The 20,684-nt window shown below is 42.4% G+C and overlaps 1 protein-coding gene across 4 annotated transcripts in view; it reads left to right on the plus strand.

Moving 5' to 3' along the window:
• The window catches only part of ADCY1 (adenylate cyclase 1), a 175,123-nt gene that overhangs the window by 74,570 nt on the left and 79,869 nt on the right, over positions 1–20,684 (plus strand). For all 4 annotated transcript variants that reach the window (XR_015946466.1, XR_015946465.1, XM_035101384.3 and 1 more), the window contains exon 3: positions 19,176–19,294. Coding sequence is in view for 2 of the 4 variants with exons in the window: in XM_035101384.3 (XP_034957275.1) it covers positions 19,176–19,294 (119 nt within the window). In the remaining 2 variants the exon portion in view is untranslated. The remainder of the gene's footprint in view (positions 1–19,175; positions 19,295–20,684) is intronic.

Raw genomic sequence — 20,684 nt, forward strand, 5'->3', positions numbered from 1 at the left:
AGTTTCATTACCCGCTTCCAAGAAATCTAAATTGGAGGACTTCTTTAACAAATCTGCTTTTACAGTCCCAACAAAAAACCATTTCTCTCCCCTTGAAGATGATTGTGAGGATGAGGAGAATACTCAGGGTGGGAGCGCAGAACTGGATCCAACGATGGGGCAAGCTGACCCTGTGCCTTTAAGCGAGGAAGGAATAACAAGTTGGGAGAGCACCCAATTAACTCTAATTGCAAGAACGGTTGAGCATATCTTCCAACAAATTAGAGTATTGCCTCTCAAATAACCCAGTTATCTAAAGAGGTCCACAGTTTATCAACTAATAACAAGCAGGCACTAGCAGAACACCAAAGCACCAAAGTGAAACAGCTACAAGAAGAGCAGACCCCTAAGCTCAACGGAGAACGCGTAGAGGCCTTTAAAACAAAATCTTCCTATTTAATCTTCCAACCAAAAAAGATCTGCATGATAATTCTTGGTAGACTAGATCAAACCCCTAATTGGAAAGGTGTCCAGCATTCCAAACAACATTTATCAGACTTACTTGGTATTGGACTCACAGAGATCGACTTAGTTGGAACTGAACCCTTGAACATCACAAATCAAATCCAAAAAATTATGTTAACTTTTTCCTCTACTAGGCTACAGGGTTTTACAAGTTACACTCAACCAGCTCTTAAAAATGTAAAGTATGGAAGGCCTACCAGGGGGCTGGTGCTGCTGGTTTCAACATCAACATGTATCAATTCAAAAGTGTCCCTCACTGACCACCCCTAATTTTTTAGTGTTGTCCTTTCTGATAGTCTCCAGAGAAATATTTATTGTATCTGTGTGTACATACCTCCAGTAAAGTCTTGTGGGGAACTGAGATCATATTGGGGAAAACTTGACCAACTACTTGAAAGTATAGACTCTCTGTCTCCCAACCCTCAGCTTGTTTTGGGAGGCGACTTCAATGCCCAGATTGGCCTTGTTTCCCCACAAAATACGTGATCTGGACTAAACTTGGAGGATGAACCCGAAATCTACCAGAGGGCAGCAATGGATACCATCTCTAACCGCGCAGGGAAATATCTGTGAACTTATAATTAAGCTTAACCTTTTGTTATGCAATAGGCACAGTCAAGGGGATCAAGAGGGTTATTTTACTTTTATCTCCCCCAGAGGATTTACCAGCAACATAGATTATATTCTAACATCTAATAATGTGCCAATTAACCGAGACACCTTTAGGATAATTCCCAGAGCTGAAAGTGACCACTTCCCACTTGAGTTATCTCTGACGTCATTTGTTTCTCCTGCTTTTCCTAAATTATTGGATGAAATGGAATATCTGATACTTGGAAATAAGAGGTGAAAATGGAATGCACAGGACCAAGAAAAAATGATTCAGATCCTGGATTCCCATGAATTTGTTTCATTAAAGGGGGAATTGTTGTTAGAAACAGGAAACGTAATTGGTGTGTATGAGAACATAATTAACAGAATGCGCCCATTGATGACCACAACTAGTATGATAAAAATAAAAAGTTTAAAAGACATACCTGGTTTGATAAGGAGTGTCAGAATAGTTAAAAAAGCTTATCTAGGGAACTCAGAAAATTGAAGTTAAAACATGATAAGCACAATCTTGTTATACAAGCTGAGGTAGCCCAATTACTACTTACTTACAAGCAAGAAACAAATATATTATGAGCAACAGTGGAAAGCATTGGGAGATGCAGCACTTCAAAATGATTCATGGAAATTTTGGCATATGGTCACCCAAGGTACAAATGGGCTGGGCTACTTGCTAGAAGAATCAGTCCAAGGAAAGGATTGGGTGACATATTTTACAGGAATATATGGCCCCCGATTCCGACTCACCCTCACAAGTTGACCACATTCAGTTATCAGAACTGCCAGAATGGCCAGACGTCACGCCCAACCAAATTAAGAGGCTAATCGTAAGCCAACCAGCCAATAAATCCCCAGGAGAAGACATGATCCCAGTGGAGATTTATAAGATAAGACTGGATTTCTGGTCACCCATTTTTGCAAAGCTGTTCTCGTATATTAACAGTTCAGGTCGCATACCAGAAGGGTGGAAGCTGAGCATAACTGCCCCAATATATAAAAAGGGTGATAAGAAAAATCCTGCTAATTATAGACCTATTAGTTTGTTAGATGTATGCCAGACTCCTCCTTTGGAGACTGGAAGAATGGGCAGATACAAATAAGGTGATATCTGAAGCCCAAGCAGGTTTCCAAAGAGGGAAATCCACATTGGACCAGTGCTTTGTGATGAACTTTCTGCTATGTAAATACATCCATAATTTGAAGCAAAAACTGTATGTTGCTTTTATTGATCTAAAATCAGCTTTTGATACGATTCCGAGACACGCATTGTGGCAGAAATTGGGGAAGACAAATATAGATCGCCGTCTATTATTTCTTATCAGAACATTGTATACTGATACATCGATACAAGTAAAGGTGGATCTTGCCGGCCATCTCACTACAAGAATTAAGACCACTACTGGTGTTAAACAGGGATGTATTTTGGCGCCTTTCTTGTTTAATTTTTATATTAATGACATAGTTAAAGAACTGGCGGGCCTGCAGTTTGCCCCTGTCACAATTCTTGATCAAAAACTCTCAGTTTTAAGTGTGCATGCACACGAAAGCTCATACCAAAATAAAAACTTAGTTGGTCTTTAAGGTGCTACTGAAGGAATTTTTTTATTCTCAGTTTTAATGTACGCCTATGACCTAGTACTTGTATCTAGAACCCAGGTGGGTCTGAGATGATTGCTTGCAAAAATAAGCTAATATTGTACGAGGAATGCCTTATCCATAAATTACGATAAAACACAGGTCATTGTATTTGGGAAGCACCCTAAAAAGCATGTTTGGCACCTGGACGAACACATAATAAACCAAGTAAAGACGTTCAAATACCTGGGACTGGTTTATTCAGAAACGGCATCTTGGAATGCACAGCTGTCCAATATTAAATTGCAAGCCTTTAAATTGGCAAAAGCTATTTTGAAATTTGCTGCTTGCAATGGGGGGAACCTAGTCCATAGCTGCCAAGTTATCCCTTTTTTAAAGGGATTTTCCCTTATGCTGAATAGGCTTCCTCGCGAGAAAAGGGAAAACTTGGCAGCTATGACCTAGTCAATCCAGCTCTATCAGTGTACAAAGCAAAATGGAAATAACAAAGCAAAATCAATGGCCCAGATTTTATATGGTGCAGAGGTTTGGGGTACTTCAAAAGTTTCTGGTCTGGAACCCGCACAGAACTAATTTTAAGAGCCCTTTTAGGCCTTCCCAAAGATGCCCAATCTGCCATGGTTAGGCTGGAAACTCGTATGCTGAGCATAGAGAGCCAAATAGATAAAAGAATCCTCTTCTACTGGTTCAACAGATGGACAACAATAGGTTACCCAAAAAATGCCTGATTGAGCTTGTGAATGGATTACCCCTCAAAAACTGGGTACATCACACTGCACAACTGATGGGCAAATATGATCTCTCAATGTCTGAGCTTAAGGAACTTTCCCTACATGCTCAAATTTTTTTTTTCAAATGTACCGTAAGGACACTGTCTCGTGAAAACGACTTACAGTGGTGCCTCACAAGATGAATTTAATTCGTTCCGCGAGTCAATTCGTTTTGCAAAAAATTCATCTTGCGAATCACAGTTTCCCATAGGAATGCATTGAAATTTCTTTTTTGCCCATAGGAACGCATTAATTAAATTTCAATGTATTCCTATGGGAAACCGCGATTTGCAAGATGAATTTTTCGCAAAACGAATTCGTCTTGTGAGTCACCATCAGATCGCAAGACACATTCGTCTTGCGAAAAATTCGTCTTGCAGGGCATTCGTCTTGCGAGGTACCACTGTAGATTCCATGTATTCATTCACATACGTTCCATTATATTTTAAACTTAGAGAGGCCCACGAACATACGTATTTTAATGAGTTGACTTTTGAACAACTCCAGAAAGCTTTTACAGAGTTACGATTAAACACAATAAACTCTGCTTATAGAGATGGGAGACACAGAGGCATTCCAGTAAATGAATGTGTTTGTATTAGAGCAGTGATGGCGAACCTATGACACGCGTGTCAGACGTGACACGCAGAGCCCTCACTGCTGGCATGCGCCCCATCGGCCCATTCACGCTGTTGTTGTTGTTTTCCCCCATTTGTTCTCCCGCTCCTCCAGATTGTCTCTGTTACAGCTTGTCTCCGCTGTTGCTAGTAGCCAAAGATTGTTTTTTAACCCTTTCTGTGCTGTTTTTTTCTGGCGCTTGGGCAGATTATGATTGGGTGTAACAGCATTCGTTTTTAACCTGTTCTGTGCTGGGTTTTTTGGCACTTTGGCAAACTATGTCAGTGCTGCATGTTAGTTCCAGCGAAGGTATTATTCGTCATTTATTTCTCTTCTCTTTCACCCCAAACAAGCTCAGCAGCTTTGGGGCATCCCCCCCAAAAGCAAAGCAATTTTTGCACCCCCCAAAAAAACCTCCAAAACTTTGGTTAGCAGCTCCCCCCAAAAGCTCAACAACTCTGGGCACTTTGTGATAAATAAGTGGTTTTTGGTTTGGTTTGGTCAAATAGATTTTGGTTTATTAAATACAGTTATATATTACAATTATACAATTATATGTCTTATTTGAGTTGATATAGCAACTGAGGAATTTCATTGTTCCTGCGAGGGGACAGTGACAATAAAGATCTATTCTATTCTATTCTATTCTATATGTAATGATTAAATGGGCACAAGATTTAGGACACAATATACAAATGGAAGATTGGGGGAAATTATGGAAAGTGGATTTAAAATTTACTGATTGTATAAGCTTGAAAGAGAATGACGGTATATGAAAATGATGTATCAATGGTATATGACTCCTGTTATATTCGCAAAAATGGACAGAAAAAGTTCCACTAAGAGCTGGAAGTGTAAAGAGAAAGATGGTACATTTTATCATATGTGGTGGAACTGGAAAGTAACCAAAAATTATTGGGAAATGATATATAATAAATTGAAAAAGAGTTTAAAATAACTTTTGTTAAAAAAAACCTGAAGCCTTTTTGTTAGGTATTACAAGGCAGGAATTACCAAAAAAGCAGAAGTTATTCATGTACACTTCAACAGCGGCTAGAATTTTACTAGCCCCAAAATGGAAAGATAAGATACCAATGAAAGAAGATTGGCAAGTTAAACTCATGGAAGATTGGCAGGTTGAACTCATGGAAATGGTCAAATTCATGGGAAGACTCAGAGACAATGACAAGACAAACTTTTAAAAAAGTCTGGGAACTGTACATGCTGTATTTACAAAAATACTGTAAAGAAATGGACTCACTAGCAGGGTTCAAGTAAACACAACTAAGAAAACAAGTGTAAAGGTTAAGAGATAACAGTATGGAAATTAATGCAATGTAAAATGTAACTTGAAGAAAATCTGGTATAAAAATGATATGAATATAAGAGCATTTAGCTAAAAGACAAAAAGTACGATAAATAGAATTAAGCAGAAGTAGCAAATTGTTAAAGAACCAGAAGAGGAAGTTGAGGGAAGTCACAGGGTGGTGGTGGGGGTTCATTTCATTTCATTTTTTAATATGATAAATGTGTTGAATATTAAATTGTAAAATCTATATATATATATATATATACACACACACACACACACACACACACACACACACAAAACAAACTGGTGTGAGCCCCTGGCTTTTGGGGCTATGCTGCAGGCTTTGGACGGAGCGGCGGTTGCCTGGCGTGAGCCCTCCTCTCCTCCACCGCCACCCACCCCACACCCTAGTGCAGCCCCGAGAGTGAAAATGGTGCCCTAGCAGCGCTGCAACTATGCCGGAAGCGGCCCAGAGCCTCCTGCAGCTCTGGGGTGCCAGTTTCAGGAAAGGCACTGACTTTGATTTTGCGCCCCCTCTTGCCTGTGCCCCTGGAGGCGGCCCACTTCGCCACCCCCTAGCTACGGCCATGGTCAGCACCAACTGCATCTCAGAGGATTGGACATTCCCAAAGCGAGATGCACTGCCCTCAGGACTCTTTCCTGTATGGCTGCTATGTAGCAGATCCCACTCTTCTTCTTCTTCTTCTTCTTCTTCTTCTTCTTCTTCTTCTTCTTCTTTTGGTTGATTTGATTGACATCCTATGCCCTTTTAAAATCTATTTGTATGTGGGGAGGGGTTATTGGGTTGTTGTTGATGATGATGTTGTTATTTTGATTACGTACTTTGAGGTTTTATATTCTGATTTTATCCTGTGAACCACCCCATACCTGCAGGTATGGGGCGGTATATATGCCAGGTGTGACTGGAAAGTTCGGTGAATGGTCAAAGAAATTGGACAGTGAGAAATATTTGAACATACAATCAGCATAGGAAACCCACAAATGCTCCCAATTGTCTACGGAGATGAAGCTGTAACTCAAAACAAAGTGTATGAGTGGTTTAAGCATTTCTGTGAAGGGCAGCAAACCATCGAAGATGACCCTTGGTCTGGCAGACCGTCAATGAGCAGAACGGCAGCAAATGTCAGCAGAGTTTGTGAGTTATTGATGCAGGATCGGTGTTTGTCCGTCCCAATGATGGCAGAAGAATTGCATATTCCGCATGAAATCGTTACTGAGGTTACTGAGTTGTCCCACCCTCCATATTCTCCCGATCTGGCCCCACCAGTTTTCTTTCTTTTTCCAAAACTGAAATCTGCACTGAAAGGGCACAGAATTTTCCAACATTTCACACGTCCAAGCTGCTGTGACGAGGAAACTGAAAGCAGTACGAAAAGAGGACTTCTCCAGAAGTTCCCAACAGTTCTGTGAACGCTGTCAATGGTGCATTGTATCAGAGGGGGCCTCCTTTGACGATCTGTAAGGCATGTAGGTTTGAATATTTCTTGCTGTCCGATTTCTGTGACCATTCACCGAACTTTCTGGGCACACCTCGTAGTATAATAATAATAACAACAACAACAACAACAACAACAACAACTTTTAATAATGGTTTTTAATGTCTACTGGACATGATGGTTATGTTTTCTCTGCTGTTAGAGGCAAGATAACTCTGCATATCCATTGCTGGGAATCACATATGGGCAACGTACTTTTGTGCTCATGTCTAGCCTGCACTCTTTCCAGACGCCCAGCTACTGTGAGAACAGGATCCTGCCCTAGATGAGCAAATGTCCTGACCCATCTTATGTTGCATGTAAGCTTTATAGCTAAAAACTCCAGATTCTTTTATTCTCCAGTTATTGAACAGAACACACACACAAGAATCTTTTATGATCTTAATGCAGACTGAGTAACTAATATCCAAAAACCTTTCATTTAAAATGATGAATGTGTTTCTTCTGAAGGGATACTTGAGGAGTCTAACTTTGCAGTTTCCAATATAAACTAATGTACTAATGTGTGGAAAACAAATAAAAGCACCATACACCCATTGCACAGCAGTAACAAAGCAACTGCACATAAATGTCACAATTTACTTCAGTGCCCACAAGATGGCAGCATTTCAGGGCATTAGGCCTACTGTAAGTTTTCTACTTGGCAGTATCCCTGCCAAGAAAACTCCATGGACAAAGACAACAGGCATATAAAAGTTATGACGCTGGAAGATGAGCCCCTCAGGTCGGAAGGCGTCCAACATGCTACTGAGGAAGAGCGGAGGACAAGTACAAGTAGATTCAGAGCTGATGAAGCGGCTGGGCCAAAGCCGAAAGGACGCTCAGTTGCGGATATGCCTGGAAGCGAAAGGAAAGTCCGATGCTGTAAAGAAAAATATTGCATAGGAACCTGGAATGTAAGAACCATGAATAGAGGTAAGCAAGCACTGCTAATAACAAAGCCAGTGGAAGTGATGATATTCCAGCTGAACTATTTAAAATTTTAAAAGATGATGCTGTTAAGGTGCTACACCCAATATGCCAGCAAGTTTGGAAAACTCAGCAATGGCCAGAGGATTGGAGAAGATCAGTCTACATCCCAATTCCAAAGAAGGGCAGTGCCAAAGAATGCTCCAACTACCGCACAATTGCGCTCATTTCACACGCTAGCAAGGTTATGCTTAAAATTCTACAAGGCAGGCTTAGGCAGTATGTGGACCGAGAACTCCCAGAAGTGCAAGCTGGATTTCGAAAGGGCAGAGGAACCAGAGACCAGATAGCAAACATGCGCTGGATTATGGAGAAAGCTAGAGAGTTCCAGAAAAACGTCTACTTCTGCTTCATTGACTATGCAAAAGCCTTTGACTGTGTCGACCACAGCAAACTATGGCAAGTTCTTAAAGAAATGGGAGTGCCTGATCACCTCATCTGTCTCCTGAGAAATCTCTATGTGGGACAAGAAGCTACAGTTAGAACTGGATATGGAACAACTGATTGGTTCAAAATTGGGAAAGGAGTACGACAAGGTTGTATATTGTCTCCCTGCTTATTTAACTTATATGCAGAATTCATCATGCGAAAGGCTGGACTAGATGAATCCCAAGCAGGAATTAAGATTGCCGGAAGAAATATCAACAACCTCAGATATGCAGATGACACAACCTTGATGGCAGAAAGTGAGGAGGAATTAAAGAACCTTTTAATGAGGGTGAAAGAGGAGAGCGCAAAATATGGTCTGAAGCTCAACATCAAAAAAACCAAGATCATGGCCACTGGTCCCATCACCTCCTGGCAAATAGAAGGGGAAGAAATAGAGGCAGTGAGAGATTTTATTTTCTTGGGCTCCTTGATCACTGCAGATGGTGACAGCAGTCACGAAATTAAAAGACGCCTGCTTCTTGGGAGAAAAGCAATGACAAACCTAGACAGCATCTTAAAAAGCAGAGACATCACCTTGCCGACAAAGGTCCGTATAGTTAAAGCTATGGTTTTCCCAGTAGTGATGTATGGAAGTGAGAGCTGGACCATAAAGAAGGCTGATCGCCGAAGAATTGATGCTTTTGAATTATGGTGCTGGAGGAGACTCTTGAGAGTCCCATGGACTGCTAGAAGATCAAACCTATCCATTCTTAAGGAAATCAGCCCTGAGTGCTCCCTGGAAGGACGGATCGTGAAGCTGAGGCTCCAATACTTTGGCCACCTCATGAGAAGAGAAGAATCCTTGGAAAAGACCCTGATGTTGGGAAAGATGGAGGGCACAAGGAGAAGGGGACGACAGAGGACAAGATGGTTGGACAGTGTTCTCGAAGCTACGAACATGAGTTTGACCAAACTACGGGAGGCAGTGCAAGACAGGAGTGCCTGACGTGCTATGGTCCATGGGGTCACGAAGAGTCGGACACGACTAAACGACTAAACAAACAAACAAAAGTTTTCTACAAGACCAAAGACTGGGAGAGCAGACTGGGAAGGGGAAGCTGCTTTTTGCTAATGCCATTCCTGCATGGTGGTGGACGGAGCATCTTCCTAACCCCCAGTTGTCCTGATGCCAACCACAATCCATATCTCAGTTGGCTAGAGCCTGGTGCTGATTATGTCAGGCTGCAGGTTCAATCCCAGCATGGGACAACGCTACAATTCTATGATTCTATATTATCCACCCTGTAGCTTCTTGAGAAATGCTGCTGCTGCTGCCTCCTCAGTCAAACCAGTTGCTATCCCAGTCACAGTGCCACTAAAGTCAGGTGTGATACAATAAACTCAAGCAGACAACAATCTTGATTAAAGATGGTGAAAACTTGATTGATGCAGGTGGAATTTTGGCTCAGGCATTGAGTATATATCTGTTTCAGCCTCGCCTCCTATTGGAGGGCTGGAACTTTTTCAGGGTCATGCCAGGGATTATGGCCATCCCCAAGACTCTGATCTACTGACATCGCCAAGCAGAACACCTAGGGAATAAAGCAAGGATAAAGCAGCAACCAGGAAAGCAAAAGAGGCTTAAATTACATGATAAAGAATTGACCTAGCATGTAGCAAATGATGAATGATAAGGGAGGGAAGGAGGGTTTGATCTTCTGCTGACTGTGGTGCAAGAGGCATGTGCAACTGGCTTCTCTGCATCGCTGCTGGACCCAGCTTGATAGCACCCAATGCCTGGTCAGCCAGCCAGGCACAGTCCATCAGTGGGGTCTCTGATTGGCCCAATTTGAACTTAACTTTTTGGCAGAAAGCCTGCCAACCAGAGAAATTCCCAAATGGCTGGCCCAACACATGTATTCTGGCTGCTGGAGATAGTGGCCGAGGGTGAGGGGCCACAACCGCCGCCCACCCAAGAAAGAAGTGAGTAGCCACTTCCATCCAATTTGAAAACGCAAGCCACATTCCCCGTGTAGTTTAGCTGAGGTATTTACATTTGAGGCAGCCGATGACCGCTCAGCCTCACGCTCGCTCACCAGTGTCACCGCGGCTCTAAATGCACCCGAGAGCATCGCAGGAAGGCGGGTCGGGCACAACCAAGCATGATGGTGGGGAGGCAGAGGCAGCCACCAGGTTTGGTTGCGGTGACAGAGTGGGGCTGAGAGACTTCAGAGAAGTGTGACTAGCCCAAGGTCACCCAGCAGCTCCATGTGGAGGAGCAGAGATGCAAACCTGGTCCCCCAGATTATGAGTCTCCTGCTCTTAACCACTACATCACACTGGCCTGGTTAAAGAGAAATGCTTTTGCCTAGCGCCTAAAGGTGCATAATGAAAATGCTAGCTGAATCTCTCTGGGGAGAGCATTACACAGATGGGGAGCCACTGCAGAGAAGGCCCATTCCCGTGTTGCCAACCTCCGGACTTCTCGTAGCAGAGGCACACAAAGAAGGGCCTCAGAAGTTGGTCTTAGGGTCCAGGTAGGTTTATATGGAAAGAGGCAGTCCTAGAGGTATTGCAGTCTGTTGTGTCGTGGGTTTCTTAATAGTAGTCATTCAGTGACAACATCTTCATGATAACAGCTCTTTATTTAAGGCAACAAGACAAGACTGACTCTGAGGACAGGAAAGCTACATTTATAGGGACAGGGGACTAGCTAGAAAGGGAGACATTTTGGAGGGAACAATATCAGGCAATCCCAGTGCTGCCTTTTGGAGGGAACCAATAAGACAGAGGATCCAAATACAGCAGCTTCAATGAACCAATAGTAGCTGTACCTTCTGGAACCAAAAGGCAGTTACTTTGCCCTAAAGCAAATACAGACAATAGTAATACATATATAAAATCCTCTGACTCAACACACAACACAGTCCTAAGCTGTTTAAGGCTTTATAGGTCAAAACCAGCACTTTGAATTGAGCCTGGAAGCTAACTGCCAGCCAGTGCAGTAAGACTAGAATCGGTGAAATATGCTCAAGCTGTCTTGCTCTGGTGAGCAACCTGGACACTGAATTCTGCCACTAGCTGAAGTTTCTGAACCGTCTTCAGATGCAGCGCTAGGTATTACACATTGCAGAATCTAACCTTGAGGTTATCAGAACATAGATGACAGCAGAAAGTTGTCAAATCCTCTTGGAAAGCCATCCAATGCCACCACTGCCTCCTGCATAGTGAGTTACATAGTTTAACTATGTGGTACACAGAAAATATATTTCTTTTATCGCTCCTTTCGATAATTAAAAGAAAATTAATTTCTTTTCTCTTCCAATATTTAGCTTCACTGGGTGTGCATGAGTTCTAGTGTTATATGTATGAGAGGGAGAAAAACTGTTCTTGGTCCATTTTCTCCATGCCAGGCATACTTTTATAAACCTCTATCAGGTTGACTCTTTTTCTCTAGCCCTAACCCTTACTCAGTCCTTGTTCTTCTAATCTATAAGCGTAGAACTTTTGTCTTTAACAAAACTTTCTGCCAGTTTCCCTCTGGCAGATGTTGTGCTAACTAACCTGTAATTTTCAGGACCCCTTAAAAAAATTGGTGTCAAATTGACTGCTTTCTAATTCTCAAGTATGCGGGTCGATCTGAGGGAGAAGTTAGTTATTAAATTTATCTTTTTATTTATTATTGAATTTTTTTTTGTTTTCTTTCAGTGAAAGAAAAGATGGGCAGAGTGGTGTGCTGGGACCCAGATACTTTATCAGCAGGGCCTTCCTGCTGCTCCTGACCTCCCTTTGCCCCATTGCTCTCAAGTGACATGGCTAGTTTGTTCCTCTTAGCTACTGGTGAGCTTAGCAGAGATCACATCCATTTTAGCCCCTTGGACTGGAGCAGGGTAGGCAACCTCAAGCCCGTGGGCCCAATCGCCTTCTCAATCCGGCTCACGGACAGTCCGGGGATCAGCGTGTTTTTACATAAGTAGAATGTGTCCTTTTCTTTAAAATGCATCTCTGGGTTATTTGTATGGCGTGCCTGGTATTTTTACATGAATAGAATGTTTGCTTTTATTTAAAATGCATCTCTGGGGTATTTGTGGGGCATAGGAATTCGTTCATTCACCCCACCCCACCCCAAAAAATGGTCCGGCCCACCACATGGTCTGAGGGACCGTGGACCGGCCCACAGCTGAAAAAGATTGCTGAACCCTGGACTGGACACTGAGGAGTGGAGAATGGGAGCTGAGGAAGGGCTCATCCACACTTCAGGTTTCCCCTCCTCCCCCCCCCCCCCCGGGAAACTTACTGCAGAATCAATGCAAACATCAATTGGGGTTTTCTCCAGATAGTCATTTGCTTCAATTTAGTGTGAAAGAGCGGGTTTTCTGGGGGAAAGCAATGGGGCAAAGGCAGAACTGCTTGGACATAGAATCCTAGAGTTGGAAGAGACCACAAGGGCCATCCAGTCCAACCCCCTGCCAAGTAGGAAACACCATCAAAGCATTCCTGACAGATGGCTGTCAAGCCTCCGCTTAAAGACATGGGACATGCGGAACTGGGGACGAGTCCTAAGTGGGAGGGAGCAATGAATGGCTGGTGAGTCCACTGGGCAGGGATTTCGTGGGATTTCATGGCCACTCTTCTTTCTTCCTGAAAGCCCTCTTTTAAAACTGTTACTAATGCAACTAAAAAGAGGCAAACTAGCTTTTACTTTGTTTTTATTTTGCTTACTGGCTACAAATCCCTTTTAAATTATCCCTTTGTTTTAAGTGGCACCTTGCTTTCCAGTGTTGATAGACCAGACTAGATTTTAGCTGGTTTTAATCTTCACTCACAGCTGGAATTTCCATTTGAGTCTTTTTTCCATCTACAAGATCAGTTTCAGACGGAAGTGGTGTCTAACATGTTGCCCTAACAATGCAATGTTTGTTGCTGTTAGGTGTTTCATAGCAGAGAAGACAGTGTTAATGTTCAGCAGATTTTGTTGTTTAGTCGTTTAGTCGTGTCCGACTCTTCGTGACCCCATGGACCATAGCACGCCCCTTCTCCTAGTGCCCTCAATCTTTCCCAACATCAGGGTCTTTTCCAAGGATTCTTCTCTTCTCATGAGGTGGCCAAAGTATTGGAGCCTCAGCTTCACGATCTGTCCTTCCAGGGAGCACTCAGGGCTGATTTCCTTAAGAATGGATAGGTTTGATCTTCTTGCGGTCCATGGGACTCTCAAGAGTCTCCTCCAGCACCATAATTCAAAAGCATCAATTCTTCGGCGATCAGCCTTCTTTATGGTCCAGCTCATAGCTGCCAAGTTATCCCTTTTTTAAAGGGATTTTCCCTTATGCTGAATAGGCTTCCTCGCGAGAAAAGGGAAAACTTGGCAGCTATGGTCCAGCTCTCACGTCCATACATCACTACTGGGAAAACCATAGCTTTAACTATACGGACCTTTGTCGGCAAGGTGATGTCTCTGCTTTTTAAGATGCTGTCTAGGTTTGTCATTGCTTTTCTCCCAAGAAGCAGGCGTCTTTTAATTTCGTGACTGCTGTCACCATCTGCAGTGATCAAGGAGCCCAAGAAGGTAAAATCTCTCACTGCCTCCATTTCTTCCCCTTCTATTTGCCAGGAGGTGATGGGACCAGTGGCCATGATCTTGTTTTTTTTGATGTTGAGCTTCAGACCATATTTTGCGCTCTCCTCTTTCACCCTCATTAAAAGGTTCTTGATATTTCTTCCGGCAATCTTAATTCCGGCTTGGGATTCATCTAGTCCAGCCTTTCGCATGATGAATTCTGCATATAAGTTAAATAAGCAGGGAGACAATATACAACCTTGTCGTACTCCTTTCCCAATTTTGAACCACTCAGTTGTTCCATATCCAGTTCTAACTGTAGCTTCTTGTCCCACATAGAGATTTCTCAGGAGACAGATGAGGTGATCAGGCACTCCCATTTCTTTAAGAACTTGCCATAGTTTGCTGTGGTCGACACAGCAGATTTAAGGGTGAGCAAATAAATTTGTGAGAGATCCATCTCATTGTTTCGTAACCTGCCTTGGTAGGCGAAGCAAAAAAGCATCTTGAATAATTCTCAAGCAGCAGACACAAGGAAAGGAAATGATCCCGTATTTTCTTTCACATTCAAATATTACAGGTACTACAATAAGCTATTATTCATAGTATTATGATGGCAACCGTAATTAGGGGAAATTGCATGCTCTTGAAATCTCTGTTCCATTACTGCAGAATGCTTTGTGCTGTGCAGAGGAAGTCAGGCATTGTGGCTGTAGCTCAGAGGTCCCACGTTTGGTTGTGGGCGCAAAGAACCACCAGGGCAAAGGATGCCTCTGCTTGCTTACATCTTACAGTCAGGCTGTAAGATGGTGTGTGTAGTTCATAAATGTCAGAAACCTGGAGAATGTTGACATTTACAGGAAGCTCAGTGGGAAATAACAGAAATGCTTGGGGTGGGCATCTGTCGAAGTGTGCATGCACACGAAAGCTCATACCAAAATAAAAACTTAGTTGGTCTTTAAGGTGCTACTGAAGGAATTTTTTTATTTAATTTTCTGGTACTTGATTATTAATATTTTATTAAAATAATTTTATTTATAAGGAAATAAAATGATAGAAAAAGAAAAAAAGGTGTGAAAAGAAAAGTGCAGAAAGTACAGTGTAATACAATTAGTACAATCCAGATGTTTTCAACCTGTGTGCCTCAGCGCCCTTGGGGGAGCCGTGGGACAGCTCTCCTCTTTCTCTCCCTCTTCATGCCAGCCACCCACCCTGGATATCTGCAAATCTCTCTCTCTCTCCCCCCCCCCCAGCCTGAATCCTGCACCTTCTCCTGCTTTCTGCCTTCCAGTCATGTCCCAGATTCCTTCTCTCCTTCCCATCCACTCTCCATTTCTGGGAATGAGTTGCCTTGGCTGTGATGGAGCAGCCAGTGCAAAGTGGGAAGTTTGCCTGATTGACTGTGGCAGGGAAGGAAGGGTGGAGGCTGAGGTTTCTCCAGGGGGGGGGGGCTGCTCTGGTGCCTGCCTTCTGCTCACAAGGAAATAGCGACAGCCCATGTCAGCACCTGGGTGGCTAAAGCTGAGCATAAAGGGGGGGAAAGGATTTCATCCCTACTCCGGAAAAAAGGTTGTTTTCATCCCTTCTCCTTCCAAGCAAAGCCTAACTCTGTGTGTGTGTGTGTGTGTGTGATCACAACGGTACCTGACTGTTCTACAGGGAGCTCAAGATGCTGTTAGGCCCCCTGGTAGGTCTGATCATTATTCCTTTATTTCAGTTTTTCTCGCTCTTCAAAATGGAGCAACCAGATATCTTTGCTAGATTGCAAAGCCATTCAAAAGAATATCCAACACTTTCTCCCAGAACTTAGTAAGTATGGAACACTCTGAAAACATATGTTTCCAATAGGCATTGTCCTTATTACATCTCCAACAAAGAGCTACTTTAGCTACTCCTTTTTTTATACAAACACAAAGTCCAGTAAATTCTAAATATTATTTTCTGTTATAGAAGTCTTAATTTAAAATCCATTGATACCTTTGATACCGAGGCTAAAACTCTTTCCCACTGTCTGGATAATATTGAAAGTTCCAGTTCTTTGTTCCAATCATTTCTTAACGTCCGTATATCAAACTTCATATTTACTTTTTTCTTTCAATCTATTAATCAATTCAAGTCTGGATCATATTCAATCATATTTGTGGATAAGAATCTATCATATGTATTTAAATCCTAGTTCAGTAAATATTACCTATGTATATAGTCTATTTCCAAATCAACCAATAAGTCTGAGATAACAATTGTAAAATAATAAAAAATAAGAAACACAACTATATATTAAATTAATGCAAAATAATTATATATGAAAAAATAGAAAAGCTAAAACAAACTTGATAAAAAAGAAGGAAATAGAAAGTAAGAGAAAGAAAGGAAAATATTTTTAAAAGGAAAACTAAAAACTTAATTATAGCTAAACAATGAAAAATAGAACAAAACTAAATAAGTGATGGATTTAATAGAGAAATGAAAAATAAATATATGACTTCCAGAATGTGTCGCCTCTTCGATGTCAAAATATTGAGAGTAATTCTGAGCCTTAAGGATAAGTTCCCTAGCTGGCAATAATTTAGATACAATATTGTCCAGTCCTTGAAAATACTTAAACAAAGCTTGTTCTGGAATTCTTCCCGGACTATCTTGATAAGTTGATACGGTAATGGCAGAGCGCTTCAAAGTTTGCCTATTTTCTTTGCTTTCTTTTCTCTTTTCTGTCTGTGGATATATTTTCCCTAATGGTGAAGACTTGTTTGCGATGCAAAGTGGAAAGAGAGAAGGGGGCTGCTGCAAGAGATTTCTCAATGTTTTCGCATTCTGCAGGGGATGTTTAACCTATTGTAGATTTGATTGTATTCAGAAATGCTTCTGCATTTTCAGAAATCTCAAACCTATGAGCTTGATCCTGATATTTTTATGCAAAATTTTGCTGGGAACAGTGTGAAATTTTCCAGTTGCCTGGCTTTCATGGCTGGCCCTACAGCCAGGCTGGGTGGTGCAGGGTGCCAGGGCGCCCACCTGCCAGGGGGCCGCTGCACAGCTGCACCCACCCGCCCACCACAGAGTTGCACCCCGGCAGCTGCGCTGTGCGCTGTGCCCGCCCGCCAGCCCGCCCACGCAGCTCCGTCCGCCCGCCACGCTGGGAAACGGGGCGGGGGCACCGGAGGCATCCGTCGCACCACGGCGCCAAATATACTTAAGACGGCCCTGCTGGCTTTAGGGGATTTTTCCCCCTTGCAATTTCATTAATATCATGTCCCCAAAGGTCTTTGCTTTTCCGCAGGTCCACCACATATCTATGATAGAATGACTCCTTACCTTTCCAATTACAGTAATTTCTCATAAATTTCACATAAACCTACTTCAAAGTTTGACCTTTGCTCTGCAAATCCATTTTTAAAATCTTTTTTAAAATATATATTTCATTTCATTTATAATATTGGAACCAGTTACCCACTGAGTTTTATATTTCATTGAACTTTTAAAGCTCACATTCATTGTCCTGAAAACGCTTTAAATCGCTCTATTTAACCCATTTGAGTTGCATATTTGTTTATGTGATAACCATAAGGAGGTTTTATGTTCCAGAAGGCTTTTAGTTCTCCTCCACACTCCATCAGACTCCTTGATTGTTTGATTTCAATGCTTTGATTTTCCGGCAGAGAAAGAAGTCTTCCATAAATTCAAGTGCTTCTCTTTGTGAAGGAGTGTATCTGACGCCAGTTACTCTGTATTTGGGATTCCAAGAGTGAGATCTGCTTATCTGCAATACTCTGATTCTCATGCATATTCAAATGTTGTTCAAATTCATTCTTTTTTTATGCAACTCTGAAAGCTTTGTTTTTACTTCAGCCATATCTCTTTTTTAATCTCTTGTAAGGCACTGGGATTTATATCCGTTCCAGCCTCCCCACCATCTTTTTTTTGGCTCAGCCATTTCCTGCGCAGTTGGGTTTGAAGTATATCTCTCTCCCCCCCCCCCCCGTTTCTTACTTAACTCTGGTATTCATAGTGCTCATAATTAATCCTCTTCAAGATTAGGGGTAGCGTGGAATAGCAAATAAAATATTTACCCAATTAGTGAAAGTCTTTGTTCACACAGTCTGGAAACTTAGCTGTCCTGAAAATGCTTTAAAAAAAATCCCTTCCAGTAGCACCTTAGAGACCAACTAAGTTTGTCATTGGTACGAGCTTTCGTGTGCATGCGCACTTCTTCAGATACCAAATACTTAGCAGACAGGAGAGGGGTCAATGCTTATGGTGCCATGTCCAGGCCAGAAGGGTTAATTTTCTGATACTTACCGCAACATGTATCAGTGAAAGACAGCACCATGTCATCAGTAAAAATGAGTATTTGGCACTTTGTCTTTGGAGCTTTTGGATACTACTGTGTATCAGATTTCATACATCTGTTATGTCATATATATGTGTAAACAAGTCTACACAAGGAGAAGTACATTATGTAGGGCTAGCGGGAGGGGAAATGTAATTTTTAATTTCAAGGTCACAACCTCATATTCCTAAGAGACAGTATCAGACCAGACACTAGAGCAAACTCTCTCAACCTTGGGTCCACAGATGTTTGACTACAACTTCCATAATTCCTGACCACTAATCCCGCTAGCTAGAAAGGATAGCAGTAGCAGTGCAAAAACATTTTGGAGCCCCCAAGTTCAGATGATGGACTGAGACTTAGGTAGCAAGGCAGCAGGACCAAGGGAGCTGCCAAGTCTCCCGGGAAACCCCTGTTTTCCCGGCTGTTCCCAGCCGAAAAAACGGATTTTTTTGTTTTTCCCCAGTTTATTCTGGCGCGGCGGCCATTTTGGAACTGGGCAGAGCATGCTCAGAAGCGACTTTTGATGCTGCTTTGCCCAGTTCCAAAATGGCTGCAGCGCGACTTCTGGTGCGGTGGCCATTTTGGAACAGGGCAGAGCAGCATCAAAAGTAGCTTCTGAGCATGCTCCGCCCAGTTCTAAAATGGCGGCAGCACAACTTTTGGCCTGCTACTTTTGGCCAGTCCCTTATTTCTCAGGCCGGAACTTGGCAGCTATGCAAGGGAGGCGCACAGCAGTAACAATCTCCTCTCCAGGGCAGTTTGTAATTGTCTCTATACCCTGAAAAATCACTAAAACATTCTTCTCCCCAGCAAACTGGGGGTTCACACTAAGCTAGATCTTTAGATGGAACTGTGAAATATTAAATGCCTCAGTGTTATGCTCAACATTTTAGATGCTTGAGTTTTTTCTAATTGGGATTCCTTGTGTCGATGTTATCCTGCATACAAATTTGATCAGATGAACTATTCCAGTTTAATAGCAGTTTTGACAACTATGCTTTTGTTTTTGTTTAACTTTTAGGAGCGACTTCTGATGAGTCTTTTGCCCAGGAATGTTGCCATGGAAATGAAGGAAGATTTCCTGAAGCCACCTGAAAGGATTTTCCATAAAATTTACATTCAGAGACATGACAATGTTAGGTAGGACTGATGCAAGCTTGCAAAATGTAAAGTCTAACAGACATCTCACACGCACATAGAGTGAAGGGTTGTCTTACCTGATTCTTCTGGGGCTGCAAGAGTGCAAAAGATGGAGTGGGGGCTTTGCTTCTAATTCATTGTAGGGGGAGGAGTGAAGGCACAGGCACAAGCTGAGGTGCTGCAGAATAGGTCTGAATCAGTAAAAAAAAATATTATTAGGGGAATAGGGGAATAAGTTTTCTTTCAAAGCTATTAACCTCACTTTGTGCATGCCATAGAGCATGCAACACCGTGCCCTAGTGCAGCTCCAGCCTCGCAGACCATCTCTGGAAATAGCCCAGAAACCCACTACAAAACACTTCTGGCCCTGTTTTGGATCCCAAGTGCCATTGGAATAGAAACGCACCCTGTCCCCATGCCAAGCAGCACCGGTGGAGCGTTTTTGCTCACATACAAAGGCATATACAGTATACGGTCCTCGGTCCTGTATACCTGAAGGAGCGTCTCCAACCCCATCATTCTGCCCTGACACTGAGATCCAGCGCTGAGGGCCTTCTGGCGGTTCCCTCATTGCGAGAAGTGAGGTTACAGGGAACCAGACAGAGGGCCTTCTCGGTAGTGGCACCCGCCCTGTGGAATGCCCTCCCAGCAGATGTCAAGGAAATAAGCAGCTATCCTATTTTTAAAAGACATCTGAAGGCAGCCCTGTTTAGGGAAGTTTTTAATATTTAATGCTGTATTGTTTTTAACACGCGATTGGGAGCTGCCCAGAGTGGCTGGGGAAACTCAGCCAGATGGGCGGGGTATAAATAATTTATTATTATTATTATTATTATTATTATTATTATTATTATTATTATTCCTATCTCTGCAAAAACAAATAAACTGAAACAGCCCTTGTGTAACTCTCTGTAGGTAACAATCCTGATATGTACCACTTCTGTATCAAAGCACCCATCTATTCTGTACACAGGATTTGAGTTCTTCTTTCTTTGGTTTTCCTAAAGTTCTTTTTATGAAGGTTGTTCTGCTGAATTTCACTTTATGGCTGCATAGGGCTCCCAATTAGAATTATTTGCAGCTGTTGTTTTGTTTACTCAAAACGAACTCTGTGGTTTGGTTCTCAATGTCTTTGAACTCAAATCTATTTGTTTTATGCAAAAAGAATACAGGAAAGAAGTCTTATAATCACCTCTGCTCTCAGTAGTAAAGCTGCAAAGACCATGAAAGCCTCAGAGCACCATATCAAAAGAAGAAGAAGAAGAGTTTGGATTTGATATCTCACTTTATCACTACCCGAAGGAGTCTCAAAGCGGCTAACAATCTCCTTTTCCCCTCCCCCCCCACAACAGACACCCTGTGAGGTGAGTGGGGCTGAGAGACTTCAGAG

This window comes from Zootoca vivipara, chromosome 11, assembly GCF_965207765.1.
Source record: "Zootoca vivipara chromosome 11, rZooViv2.hap1.1, whole genome shotgun sequence".
Lineage (NCBI taxonomy): Eukaryota > Metazoa > Chordata > Lepidosauria > Squamata > Lacertidae > Zootoca > Zootoca vivipara.